Here is a 15,363-nt window from a genome sequence, read left to right as displayed (position 1 = left end):
TATGCACCTCCAGGGTCAGTGACTGAACTTTTGTCATGGTAGCCTGCTCCAGCTCCTCACCACTCTCTAAGAAGAAATTCTTCCTAATATCGAATCTGAACTTTCCCTGACACAACTTAAGGCCATCACGCCAAATCTTCCGGCTGTTACATGGGAGAAGAAGCCAATCCCCACCTTGCCACAGCCCAGGCAACTATCAGGCAGATGAGCTTCCTCTTCTCCAGACTAAACCCAGTTACCTCAGCTGCTTCCCATAAGACTTGTGCTCCAGACCCTTCATAGCTTCAGTACGCTTCTCTGGACATGCTCCAGGGCCTCACTGCATTTCCTGTAGTGAGGAGCCCAACACTCAACACAGCACTCAAGCTGTGGCCTCACCGGAGCCAAGTTCAGGGGCTAGGGATGATCAAATACTTCCTGCTGGCTGCCCTATTGCTGATGCAAGCCAGGATGCCATTGGCCTTCTTGGCTACCTGGGCACACTGCTGGCTCATATTTAGCCAAGTGTCAATCAACACCCCCAGGGCCTTTTCCTCCATGCAGCTTTCCACCCACTTTGCCCCAAATCTGAAGCGATGCATGGGGTTGATGTGACCAAAGTGCAGGACCTTACATCTGTCTGTTACTGAATAAAAAATAACTAATCTCCATGGATATGCCCGTTAAGTAAGTTGGGATTCAAAAGAAGGCATAAGAGGTAGGTTGGTACTTACTTTCCCAGGTGAAAAGATATCCTGGATCATGCTATTTGGTTCATGAGCAAAGTGAATGTACTTTACTGTTGCTTGCTGTTAAACATCAGCAAGCATGCAGACATGCTATTGTAATACTCCTCATACTCTCGGCAAAGGAAAAGGTCAAAAACTACACATGAATTTATAAGAATAGCAAAAAATCTGTAGCAGGCTACAGAAAGTAAAAACAACCACCCACACATTCGCAGGGAACAGTGTTTCACCCAGACGTGTAGATTACCCACGTGCTTACACCTCTTCCAAGCCTCTGAGTAGCTACTGATTATTCATTTATTTTCTACACTGAGGAAAAACCTGTAGAGCATAAGCATTCTGTAACCCATCTCAAAGTGAAGTGACAGAAGTTACTACCTAGAGTTGAAATTCTATTATAATTATTGTCTGTTAAACATGAAAAAGCCTTTGCTCTACTCCTCCTCTTTCCTGCATTGACTTTCTTGTGCAAGGAAGCGTGCTTCAGACTGATAACCTGCTGAATAGCAAAAGGCTTTTTTGTTTGTTTTGGGTTGTTGCGGGGTTTTTTTTGTGGTTTTGTTTTGTTTTTTGTTTGTTTACAGCTACATTGATACGTTAAGCTTTTGCTTCATTCACATCTCCTTACTTGATTCTTCCGGGCTGAGGTGTGTCTTCTTCCACAGCTTTATCCACATTTGACTGTACTTGGTATTTGGCATGAGTAGCTAAGCTGTATCTACTACACTTCCATCTTTATGAAGTACTGCTCTAGAGCTCCTGGGAGATCACTTTCTGATACATTTTGCTTTGATACCCAAGCAGTGTACAGTATACTTTGCAAGAATAAGAACGTTTTGAAAGAGAACTCCAGGGAACAGTGGTCTTTGAAACTGCTGAAGACTGAATAGTTCCTCCAGCACTAGCAGACCTAGTCTCCAAGTTAACAGAAGATCTTCTCCATGCATCAGACTTGCAGATTTATGACTACTGCATTCACATTCCATGAGAAAGCTTGATTTGTACCTAATTTACACCAACATACTTCAAAGGAGCTAAACCATAAACCTGGAATAATACAACAGTGAACCAATTCTTTCTTGAAATACACTCACTAACCACTGTTTAGCTAAATCAGTCAGTAAGAAAAAGATCTGCTAATACAGGAAGAGCTAGGATAGTCTTGCAGTGTTTTTGTTTTTATTTTTTAGGTCTTTTGTTTTAATCTATGTATCTGCCTTCTCTGCACTCACTGATTTGTGAAGTACTCTTGCTTAGAAGTGACTCTTAGAAAGGAACACATTTTTCAAGGACACGCTCAAAAGAAGCTCCTGTGACATAATGAATACAGTAATACGGCAAATCTTTAAAAGAATCAGGGGATTCTTTTGGAATGAGTGAAAGGAGTCATTTCTAAAACGTCCGCGCGCAAAACTGCAAGCATACACTTTTCTTTGCATAGAGGAAGACTGTCTCTAGAAATCCACCTCTGCTGGACAAGGAGACAGCTCCCTTACACATAATCAACTTTAAAACTATTTTTACCATCCTATTAATGTGCCAGTAGAACAGGGAAATCTTGTTTCCCTCATTTTACATGTGCGCATACTGGAAGGTAGGAAGAGTAACACTTTAACCAAGATAGTTTCTTATGTGAACCTTCACATGAAAAAGTTACCATGGAAGTGGACCTACTGTCCAGGTATTAAAGCAGATCTTCTTCATGCATATAATATTTGCCATGCCAGTAGCAGTTAAAAATAGCTGAAATATTTAGTAGAACAAAAAAAGAATTTGTGACAAGCAAGCCAACACGGACTGATCAGGAAATGCAACTGCTTCAAATTTGGCAGTAGCCTGTAACTGCAGAAATTACTTTAAAGGCAGCATGCCATATCATTCCAAATTCTTTCAGGCCTAAAGTACAAGTAGGTTACTAAAATATAAATACATGTTCTCATATTTACAGGCTAATTTCAAATCAGAGACTTATAAGTAGTATAATCAGGAAACTAAGAGCTGCCGTCTAATGTTGCTGTGGCTGAGGTAAGGTGGGAACCTCATTCCTCAGTCCTTTCTCTTTATTAATCAAAGAACAGGCTTATATGATCTGACTGCCACACTTACTCTCATGAAGCTATAACTTCGCACGTAGCAGCCAGGTGTTGAATTCATCATATCCAATTTTAAATGTCTCAAAACTTTACACCTACAGAGAAGCTAGCCCTCACGTCTCTTCATTAACAAAAGAAACTAAAATGTTTCTAGGATACGATCCATCTTACTGTAAATTAATCACTCCTCAGGCCCCTCCAGCGACAGCACAGGAGCACTTTCTGACATCAAGGTGAGTCATCTAAACAGATTTTTGCAATTCAAAACCTGATCCTCAAAGCTCATGTTCTCTTGCAATCATTCCTTACCTTACATATACTTGTATTCTCAGATCCCTTAAAAATAAAGGATATGGATAAGTCATACAAAGTAATGCAATGTTATAGCACCCTAAACTTTTCTTCATTAAAAAATAAGTAAATAAAAGTAAACCAGGAGAGGGGGAAGTTCTTCCCATGTTTTACACTAGATTTTCCCCTTATCTATTTCAGAGGAATGCTGACCTTGACCATCGGTACAATCTCCACGTGAGGCTGCAAACAGCTCAGTACATCCAAAATCGCTAGCATCAGTCCTCATAACACAGTCCATTGCATGGACCATTTGTCCAACATGTTTCTGGATCCCAGCTACACAAACTGTTGATTTTGTCAGTCTCTAGCTTTAAGATACCTCCTGGTATTTGTCTTAGAGTCTATTCTTCTGAAGGGATTAAGAAATGATCTTGAAAAGAAATACAAAGATATCATATGACTCTGCTTCAACCCATTTGCTAAATACTTTCCAATGCAAATGTATCAACACTAATATTTTTTTTAATAGTGTTCACAACTAGGATACGCTATTTGACAGGCATGCAGTTCTAGAGCAACTTCAACTAAATTATTCATTTCATTTCCAACATTCTGCATCAGAAAAATAACCTTTCTGATAGAAATTCTGATTTCTTAAGTTATCTCATGTGTCACAGGACAAGAGTTCACAACCACTGGAAATAGGAAAACAATATAGATTAAAATTTCAGGTTTTGAGGGAAGCTTTTGGTGATTAAATTTTGAATATACAATAGTAACTACAAACTATTTAATCAAAAGTATCTGTTCAACTCCCAGGAGAAAAAAAAACCAGCTATTCAGTAAGCGTATGTGTCAGGTAAAGACTCAATCAAGTTAGCATGCTCAGTTAAATTCTTTTCAAATTCTGTCAATCAAATGATTTCACTGATTTTCCAGTATTACCAAGATAAGGTGAACATAATCTACTTCGCAGCTTAATTATTTCAAACCTAAAATCTAAATTCAGAACTACAAAGCGCCTCTAACTAAACCTCTCCTAGCATCCTCTTTTTCATTCAAGAGATGCAAATTAAATTTTAAGATCACACAGCAACAGGAGGAAATGAAACAAACAAGGAAAAATGGCTAGAAGAGCACGATTCATTTCTGGTTTGGGGGACTTTCCACACAGAACTTCACAGAGATGTTTTCCATCCATGTGAGGCTTTTTTTTTTTTTTTTTTTTAAACAGAAAATAATAGAAATATAAGATGACCAGGCTGCTTAGGCTTTTCAGTTTCCTACAAAACTATAACAAAACTACTGCTGACTTACAGCAGTGTTGCTGGGGCACTGGACTAAAAACAATCATTGTTATTGATTCTAAGAGAACCAGACCCAGTAAATAATGCAACATCAGCCCCACAAAGGGCAGAAAGCCATCCTTCTCAGAACACTACAGGGTGTCTTTTATCTGGAAATCTCAGGGTGCCTTCAAACACCTTTACAAACAAGATCAATATAATTAACTTTGATTTGAAATGAACAAAAAAATAAAGTTTCCTGATAAGATCCTCCAGAATCCCTCAATAGGAGGTTAACACCCTGTCTACAAGGCTGCAGTGTTTACCTGTCTTGATACAGCACTCCTGAAAGTATGAGAAACTCAGAAAGCAGCCAGTCAGACGTACAATATCAAAAGTGTGCCAGTACCTGCAACATATAAGTAAAAAGGCCCTACACTGAGACTGCAAGGACCTGCATTCCCCACAAGTTCACTCTAGTCAGAAATAGCAAGTCAGCCATTTGATCTGAGCTTTCTAGAGTTGTGGGAGGAAAAAACATAAAAGGACAAAATACAAGGTCAACTACTCCACACAACGTATCCAGAGCACTATGCACTATTCACATTTGTTGTTTTTTTTTTTTCCTTGTGATAAAATTACAAGGTTCTCAGCACAAAACCAGCTGGGCTCAATACCCAAATGGTTAGTGCACATTAACATTCTGACAATCTTTTTCTTTTTATACTTTTTCTTAAAGTCTATCTTGAGCTGTTACTTCTGAGGTACACATCCTGTGACTTTGATCCTGGCTGTGACCATCAGATTCGCATGTAACTTGCAGGTAGCTGAAGCAAAAAGATAAACACACTTGTCACTTTTTCTGGTGAAGATGTCAGCTTTTACCATATTCAGCCTGTTTTGCCATAGCAGAGCTAAAAGCGGTGTCTGAGTCAAAAAAAATACCTTGAGTGGAGGAAATATTGCACATACTTTTCTTAAAATCAAGGCCAGTTCTTACATGTGAATTTACTTATCTTCAGACATCTCAATAGCTCAAATACAACTTTTCAAACAAGTTCTCCAACCTGCCAAAGATGTTTTGGCTGTCATTTTACCACTTGCAAGTAACCACTGCTGAGTGCTAGAGCATAAAACATGCAGTACGAGGGGTTTAAATGATAAAGTGACATAGATATAAGATTTAAAAAAAAACTCTATTAAAGTACCCATTAAGTAGTAAATAATTAAATCTATCTTGCATCAGAAAGCAATAGGTAGAAATAAAGATGCACAAAGCATCTCTGGTACTTAAGATTTTGCAGCAATATTAACCCTTAAACAACAATCTATTAGAACAAAGAAGTAAAACCACGGTTATGTGGTTTATCTCCTGTTAGTTTTCCGTGCTCCCTCATGTTCCTGTGATCTGCTCAGGGCTCACACTGTCCCTGTTGTGGCCCAGCCATCTCACCACACAGACACCAATATGGTGTGAGGTAAAAGGCATTTACTGAAACAGTAGCTTATGTACCCTTGTGTATCATCTGTGCCCACAAGCCAATGTCATGACTTACGTATCAGAACAGGGGAGATCCTAAGACGTCACATCTCGAAATCGTATTTACACCTACTCCTGACGCGTAACATTATGATTCTTCGTAAGTGCCTACGACAACAATCTCCATTTCGTAATGAAGTGTTAAGATTACTGTTAGTGTTCTACATAAAACATTTGTTAAGTGAGAACTGCTGAATTTGTTAAGTGCAGAAACTTGGCTTCCATTACACCTACCTGTATTATGTAGGGACAAGCTGGTCCCTGGCCCAAGATCCACAGCACACAGGTCTTCACAACCGGCAGTTTACTGCCTAGAAAAAACCCTTCTTCACAAAGCCTACGGAACATCCTGTTTTCTGTTTCAAGGCTACTCTAAACCTCTAAAAAGTCATTTCACCTAGAGTAGTAAGACAGATGTGACTGTGAGAAGACTCAGGCTCTCAACTCCAAGTCCTTTCTGCACAGCTACAAAACACAAATTCAAAAATAAACCAACCACAAGCAACCTTCCTGCTAAACAGCTTCTTTTCCCCCTCCAAAAAAAAAAGAAATCATCTGCTGAAAAGTTAATTGCCTTAGAGTATCTTGTCACAGGATCATCTCACCAAGGCGTACATGTGATCACTAAATGATTTGTGTGCAGTCAAATAATCTCATCCAGATTCCACAGCTAATTTCCATTAACGACTGAAGGTAGCTATGGGTTGAGGACCATGAGTTTTATTTACTTACAAACACCCTACCTGTGCTTCCTCGCTCCCACCAGAGCCCTGTCATCAGTTGTCTCAACACTACACAACAGCATATGGCTCTATCCCCAGAGCTGCCAGTGCTCCCCATTAACTGCTGTTCCAGTAACCTGGCACAAGGATGATTCATTTCACATCCCCCAGTTCTCGCTGAAGGTTCATCAGATAACCCTCATCTGTTTTCCCACTGATTTTGAACTGCCCATTTTATCCTCAGTGGTTTGCTCTCTCATAATAACTAATTGGGCATGACTGAGAAAATGTATGAAGCATACAGTAAACATAGAACAAGCCATTATATTGGTTCTAAAATTAAGTTTCGATGGAAACCCCCAGGCCAACAGGCAAAAGCACTACCCAGGGACAGCATTCAAGTTTGAAGCTCATTTCTTTCAGCATCTGACAAGCTCTAGAGGTGAAAGCATGGCTCAGTAATGAGATTTTGCACTGCAGACTTCAGTGGGGCCAGAATTTCACCCTGGAGACAGTCTACAGCACATCCTTCAGTCAAGTTTAAGGTAAGTGGCTGGTGTGACACACGAGGAGTCAGCTAGGGCTGAGGAAGTTCCTTCAGTTGCATTAGTTGGCATAGTGATTTGCTTTGATTCTTACCATGCTGAAGTGAATACTGCTAGAATTGCAGCACAATTATGTAATGCGGCTTCCATTGATTCCTTCATTAGTGACTGATCTCACAGGTACAAAAACACAATCATAAAACTAGAAATAGCATAACCTTACTGTTATGCTGAATACTGCTCCTTCACAGTATCATTGTACTGGTGCTACCAATTGTAATGGTTCTTCACGTGACTAAAAACTAGACACTGTAGCCAATATCTACTGCATTATTAAAAAACACAGCTCACTAAACACTTGTCCATGAAAAATTTGAGTACTTCCTGAGCTCCGAGACAAACTTCACTACCTGAAATGTGATACAGGACTGCCTTTGCTATTCCCTCTGCCTTTTTCCAAAGCAGTTCTCACCCCACAGGCACTCTGTTGTCCCCACATGCTCAGTATTGGGCTCGCTTGCACCCTGATACTCAACGGACCCATTCAAAGATATCAGGAGTGGACAGATATCTCCCACATACAGCAAGTCTGCAAATATACCAAGAGGCTCTGCAAGGCACATGAAGCAAGAGAGGACAACATATCACCACTGCAGCAGGAACATTACTGCCATGGCCATGCAAACCCCAAACCTTGACACCTTCCACTTCTGAGCACCTGTCAGCTCTCCACACACAGGAAACAAATGCAATCATTCCTAAACCACTAACTGCTTTCAGGGTTGGCAGTTCGCTTGGACACCAAGCAGCGAAACGATAGGTAACAACAAATGATTCATGCAACCTCCGTATATTTCTGCAATAGCCTGCAGATTCCAGATGAGTTTAGATTTCCAAGAATTACTTTTTCAGAATTATCCCCATTTAACACTGTCAAAGAAAGGCTTCCCAATAACCAGAGCACTTCAGACAACTCTAGGCTGGTTTCACAGACTCGAGCAGCCTTGCTCTTTTCTCGGTCACTCTCATACCCCACAGTGCTCAGGAGATTTTACATTATTTGGAAAGACTGTGGACTATTTGCCGTACGGAGACTCAGATTTCAAGTCAGCTCCTGAGTAGTTCAGAAGGTTCTCCTCTGCAGTCTGGCACAGGTCCAACGCTTTCCATAAAAGTAACTGCTAAAATTATACTACCATTTTTCAATTCAGCTCCAGTATTACCCTCTGTGACTTCCAGTTCCGAATCAGACTTCAGCTAACCATTCCATTCCACAAAGGAGAGTTCCTTTATGTTGTAGATCTCTCCTGGTCTGCCTGGTTGGTGCAAGATAATTGTTTTTACAATCTGAAAGGAAGAACCCAAACTATCTGCTTCACGTAGCTGATTCTCCAGTTATGACCATCTCCCTTCTATCCATGTGACCCCATTAGCAATCCAGCAAATGAAAAGAAAAACTTACCAAGCAACAGGAGACTTCCCCTGAAAAAGATCCACAGAAACTCATCTCCACATACATTTCAAATTATGCATGCTACATTTTTCAGGGTCTGCTCTTGTAAGTAATCATCCCAATTTAAGTGATTACTGCTTAAGTGATTAAGTAATAAATACTTTAAAAAATACAGGACAAACATAACAGAAATCTGAGAATGGGATAATACACCTGTTCACATACTTTATGAAATGACAAATTCAACTGAAACTTACCAGTCTTGGTTTAATGCTATTTCCTCTACCGTTCTCCATCCCCTCTGACCAGGAGCTACACAGCCTCCCTGCTGCAGCACTGCTCTATGCCAGGCAGCCAGCTGCTGACCTTGCTGGTACTGCCTGTAAGCAGTTATTTTCTTCTACACACGGGCAAAGGCAGCCAGGCACAGCTACAGATTATGATTACCTGTTTTCTATAGTACTTTTTCAGCACTTGCATAAATACCTACAACCTTCTCCCCATACTATCAATGCAGTAGACTAAAGAAAAATTTAACTAGTTCATCTACAGTTAAACTAAGAAGTTTTCTACATAGACTAGATTAAGACATGCCATCAGTCACATCCATACTATCATTCTGCTGATGCTGAGTATCCAATGAAATGCCCCAGTTATAAAGAAAAAAATTAAGAGAAAATAAATATTTTATTGAGTCCAACTGAATGCATACTAGTATTTCCTTGCAGCTTAAGTACATTACCTCTAACAATACAGGATGGACAGCAGCTGACATGAAGAGCCAGCTGGAGACCTCTCTTATGCTAAAGAGTTATTGCTTTTCTGTCAACCAGAAGGAATAATCAGTAGGTGAAAACTCCCAACCCAGAGTATCACACATGAGAAGTTGGGTGCACCTGTAATGCACAATTAGAGCACTCTGCATAAGCAACCAGCTCTGTGACAATTTTTGCTACAGATTTAAGAATGGAGACACAGTCTGGGACAGCAGAAGTTTTCAACACCTAGCTCCATAACACTACCAGCATGCCATCTCCTCTTCTGAGGGAAAGTGTTTCAAAAGTAAAGCAATGAATCTCTCTTCAAAAGGCCTCCTTAATTTTCAGAAATTTATTGTTTTAATCCACAGGTGTCCAACATGCAGCTGGCTCAGGATGCATTGAGTGAAAAAGAATGGCCTCGGGCTGCATACAGGTTGCTCTAAAAGAAATGCCTCCTATTTATTTCCATGGAAACTACAACTGATGCCATGAGCACAGCAGCACTGTTTGATAGAGCACATTTCTAACACATCAGTCTCATTCAATGGGTACAATTGTTAGTGAGGTCTCAAAGTTTCATCAGAGATGTTTGATGAAATTTTATTTTTTCTATGCCTCATCCTTGACAATAATTGTTCACAAATGTGCATACTGCCAAAAAACAATGATATGAATACAGTGTGGCTGTGAGCCAAGAGATATTTCTCTCTGCTAAGACAGTGCTTATAAAAATCGGGTAGAGACATGACCAGACTTTTGAGTTGAATATCTGATTGCAACTCTATACATTCTATTTAAAAACTTGCAGGTCATGTTTTTACCCTGATTGAAAATGGAATTAAAAATATAGAAAAAAAATGTAATCTTGAAACCTGTTCTCAAATTTCATATCATAATGGAAAGCACTGCTGCATATTTTTTTTCCCCATTCACAAGTCTGTGTTTAGCCAGTGTACCAAAACACATACAGTTTCTTTACCTAACTTGAGGCAGCACTGCACTGCACCCTCCTCCTGGCTCTGGCTGCAGCTCAGCTAGGGTTAATACTCCAACAGTGCTTAGTCATTGCTCAGTGACAGCATTGCACAAGGGGCTGCCACGTTGTGAGCTGTGCCAGGCAACGTCCAGCCAATGGGCTGCAGGTTGGACATGCCTGTTTTAATCAAAATCACTGAGTTTGGTTAAGAGAAGTTGAAAACTTCAGGCTGGCAGCTGGAAAATCTTATTTATGAGGATTCAGGGGTACTGGATTCCATTGTTTGGATTACATTATTTATTTTCCCAATTAATAAGGTTTTGATGCTCATGTATATTTTATTCCTTAGTGCTCCGTTCTAAAAGAGGAAACGTAGAAGATGCCAACCACATGTATTTCAAATGAAAACTACTTTAGCTTTATCCAATTTCATAATCATTTTCTTGTACTTCACCAACCTCCCCCATCAAACAGCTTAGAGTATCCATCAAAACCATGGGCTGGATTCATAACAGAAAAGACACTAACATCTATTGGAAAGCATTAATTTTCACAGAAAATTGCCTTCTCCCTTTTACACCTGCAGACAGAGCTGAAAGAAAAGAGCCCCAATACTCTGCACAGGTGAGTACCTTTGCAGCAGCATGGTTGATGAGAAATAAAAGAACCAAAATAAAAAGCAAGCAGCCTTCAGCTTACCTCCCCAGAGCAATTAAATACATTGAAAAATATAAACTCAGAAGTGCCGTCTTTATTGACAGCTTAAGGAACAAGCATTTTAATACAGTTACTACCACCTGTTCAAACTGTAGCCCCCATGCTGCTACTTCAGTCACTGGTGACATTACAGACTCTGTACAGCTAAAACTAATTCTCAAACTGAAAGCAAATGGCAGCTATTACAGGCTCTGACAATCTCCTGGGGTTGAAAATCTCCTGACAACACAGCCATGCACTGCAGGATCCTTTACCTCTGCTCTCCAAAGAGAACAAATCTGGGAAGGTGCCTGGCAGAGCCTATTTCATTACAGAGTAACTCTTTAGGGCCAATTTATTTAATGATCTTCTGACAGTCACTCTAGGTTAGCCTACATGGTCATCAGAAAGGCAACCCCGACAATCTCCTTTTCCCTACAGTAGGAGAGGTACAGATTCTAAGCATAACTAATGTCTTAGAACAAGATTTGTATGCCACAGCATTGGGGATGGAAGGAGCTGAACAGCACTCTAATTTCCATGCTGCTTTACATAGGCTTTACTTGTGCAGCAGCTGGACATTCATAACAAATATAGTCTTCTCATTTTTCTCAACTTTCTGAACCTAATCAAAACATTCCAAATCCAGTGACATCGACAAGTTTTTACCCTGGACTTTCAGGTAGCTTCCTGTGTGCCATCAGCTCCAAGCTCTAGCACCAAACTCAGCAACAGCTCTCACTCTGCTTTCACAAAGGAACACCAGAAGGATGAGACACAGTAGGAACTGATTTCAAAAGATCACTATTGTACTTGCACCCAAGAATACAATCCTTCCATACTTATACTTTCCCACCACCTCACATACACATCATTACAGTAGCAGCAATTATATTGTTTTAAAGATCACCCTTAAAGGCACTGAAGGCTTCAGGTAGCTTTCCCTAACCCTGCCAGGTCTGAGGAAACAGAAATCAGCTTTGAGTTGAAGCCAAAAGGCAATCAAGTACCAAATGGCAAAGACATTTAACAAATCAGATTGAGGTGGGTGGTAAGGCAGTGAAAAAACACAAGTAGATCTAACTATCTGTTTACAACTCAAAAGTTTATTGCCCAATGCTTTCTTATTATCTGCAGCTTTTAGAAGCTAGAGGCTACGTTTCAGTATCAAAGCAAATCCTGTAGCAAAAGTTTTGGGAGTCTGGATATTTCTCCCAATGCAAATAGTTTCTCAAAGCAATCTCGCGTACAGGCTAAGTTTAAAAGCATCACATTCTCATATCACTCTTCAAGTACGGTCTACAGTGTTCCAGTTGCCAAAAAAGAGTAATGCTCCTATGCAAATTTACACACATTTGAAAGTCTATAAAGTTGCAACTTCCTTGAAGAAATTCAGTAGTAATCCAAGCGGTGAATTTTCTTCATTTTTTTCTTTCTCTTAAAAAATAAACAAACAAGAGACAGGGAGCAGAAACAAACACAGCGCAGAACTCTTCCTCTAGACAGATACTCTTCAACCTAACTTCTTGTTACGGCGAATTCCACAATAAAGAGTGCATCTCTGCAGGATGATGTGCATGACAGGTGATGCAATTGTATTTTCCCTCCCTGTGACTTTCAATTAAGTCTGCCAAAGCATCAATTCTCATTAGGTATCCTGAACTTTGCCAAGAGCCAATGAAACCACCACAGCCTAAAATGGTGACATTTACACATGAAGTCTACAGTCTTTAACACTGGACTCTGTACACACATTAAGCTCCAGCTTTCCTGACTCTAATATTAAGAAAGCTTCAGGGTTTTGGTAGAGCTCAGAATTACCCCTCACTGACTTGCCCTTCTATAGGCCAAGCAGACCATTTTCATATCTTCTGACCTTACTGTAGTATCAGCCAGAAATGCTGGTGCGAAGATGAAAAAGATGTGGATTCGTTCTGTGAGACCAAAGATGCAGGAGGTTAAAATATAAAGCGAACTACAACACCAACATGCACAAAGGTCTCTAATTAACTGAGCTGAGACATCACAGCTGAGTCAGAAACCCCCCTCTTGTTTAATTTAAACTTCTACTATTATCTGCCCTCAAGTCAAGCTTTCAAAAACTATTCCTATCACGTTATTCAGGAGTTGTTATAAACAAGCACAAACGCGTAGCCAAACAGCATTTAGGTACGGATCTGTGCTGGGAGTAGCCTAGAGGACACTCATAAATGCATGAGGCCTGCTTAAGGCTACCTAGCAGAGATATCTATACACATTTATCTCCTCATGTAACACCATACCTTATTCCATAATCTTATTTACCTACTGCTGTCTGTTACTGTAAAGAAAATCAACCACGATTCTATGCAGCTCTCATGTCCATGGATAGAATTCTGTACAAGACAGGCTTTTTGCACTGTCTTCCTTCCATGTAGTATTCAAGAAGGCAGACAGCAATAAAAAAAAATATATGATGGTCTTCCAGAACACCACTTGCTATTCATAAAAAAAAAAAAAAAGACATTGACATGATGAGTAATCTGTCCCAAAACTCATTATGCCAAGAAACAAAAGTACGCTGCGGTAAGCCAAGAAATAATAACAGATGAACAAATAAATGTTAGATAAGTAAATCAAAAGACTGAAATGAAGACAATCATTTCATGCCTAAATGAAATTAAAACTGCTTTAAAAGCACATAATTGCTTTTAGGGTCCAAACAAAAGGATTTAATAAGCAAGCTTGCTTGAGATGAAGTTTTTACTGTCAATAATTAATGCAGTTGCAAAAAAGGGTTGCAGCTTTCTTCTAAATCAGTGCCTTACAGTTACTTAAGTGAATAGTAAAGCTTTTCCAGATGTTCCAGTGAGCCCTTACTCCCACAGTAGTCCCATAACTTTTTTCTGTCCACCTAAATGGAACAAGGACTTTAGAAACAAATATCAGCTGTCACTTTGTCCATTCAAGTCACAATTTCAAAACCCATGTGCTGGACAGATATTCTCACTGAAGGCAAAAAAACATTTCGATACTTATTCCAGCACTAGAATAGCACTGACTGAAAGTAACGGTTTGTTTTCCTCATTCCTAAAGACTATTTCAAAGGTCCCAATTTTGAGGTTTTTTTCGTTTCCTCATCGATCACTAACTTAGCAATGGCCAGTCTTCAACACGTGAGGTCATACCCCAGCGGACGAGATTCTGCGGCAGAGAGATTCTAGGTTTGTGGCTTTTTTATTCCTTGAAATCCCGGCAATCTGCCTTACTGCAGCCTTCACAACTTCTACAGCAAACAAGTGAAATGACGGACAGAAACACTCCTCAGAAAATAAACAGCATCCAGTTCTGCGCATGCAAAAAGGAGCTTTCACATTTCTCAGAAGTTCCCAAGTGAAGCAGTGGGTGGAAATCAAAATAAAACGTACATTGCTTATATGAAAGGAAATTAAAAAGCCTCTGACACATCTCTCTGTTCAGGTTTCCAGGTACGCTGAGTGAAGCGGTTCACAACAGAACAGACTGCACACTCAGCTATCACACTTCAATGCAATCGCAGTCAAACATAACATCAGCAAGTGCCTAAACTACAGAAGTGCATTTAATACTCCCCAGTCAGCAATCAACCACTTCCATATTAGTTCATAATTAACAACGTATTGTTTCAGCTTAATGCTTTGTTTTCCTTTTCTTATTTTATTGCAGTTTGCTGTGCTTTCAAAATTAAGGGCTTTCTTTAAACGCCTTTTGCAACGTTATTCTTGGGCAGTAAGCAGACAGCATTTTTAAAGAAATAAAACATAGCGTATTTTCTTACCTGTTGCAGTCCACATGGAGCAGAAGGTGGGATGCACTAAGAGACACTGCAATCCTGTGCCACTGTCCATCTGCCAGGCGGTACGGGAACACCTCTGTTCTTGACTTCCCATTAAACCTGTAGTGATATCTAATCTCATCCCGTAAGCCACTGCTCTCCAGTTCAAAATAGCTGCATTTAAAACATGAAGAAGAATCAGTTTCGTTTTTGGTCTATTCATTGCTTCCGTCACTTTCTTCTTAACTCACAGAATTCCTTAAGCAAACACAACATGGAAGGTCACCATTTAAGGATGTTACTCAGCATAAATCGTTCCTTTTCTAAAAAGAGGTAGAGAGGCAAGTAGTACACATTCAGCACGTTACAAAAATAGCAATGCCATTGACACGAAAACAGCTCATGTTCAAAACCATTTGATTGTCCTAGAAACTGAAGTCCTCTTGTTATCCATAGAATAGGCTCTAGAACAAGAA

General features: G+C 39.8%; 1 protein-coding gene across 1 annotated transcript in view; it reads right to left on the bottom strand.

Annotated features, from left to right (window-relative positions):
- Positions 1-15,363, bottom strand: part of NELL1 (neural EGFL like 1) — a gene marked incomplete at both ends in the record, with an annotated part of 285,943 nt that overhangs the window by 233,440 nt on the left and 37,140 nt on the right. The window contains one exon of the mRNA XM_079537825.1: positions 14,891-15,061. Within this exon, the coding sequence (XP_079393951.1) occupies positions 14,891-15,061 (171 nt within the window). The remainder of the gene's footprint in view (positions 1-14,890; positions 15,062-15,363) is intronic.

Source organism: Tetrao urogallus (assembly GCF_951394365.1).
Source record: "Tetrao urogallus genome assembly, chromosome: 6".
In the NCBI taxonomy this organism is placed as follows: domain Eukaryota; kingdom Metazoa; phylum Chordata; class Aves; order Galliformes; family Phasianidae; genus Tetrao; species Tetrao urogallus.
The sequence above is the reverse complement of the archived record's forward strand: the minus strand, read 5'-3'. Positions and strand labels throughout refer to the sequence as shown.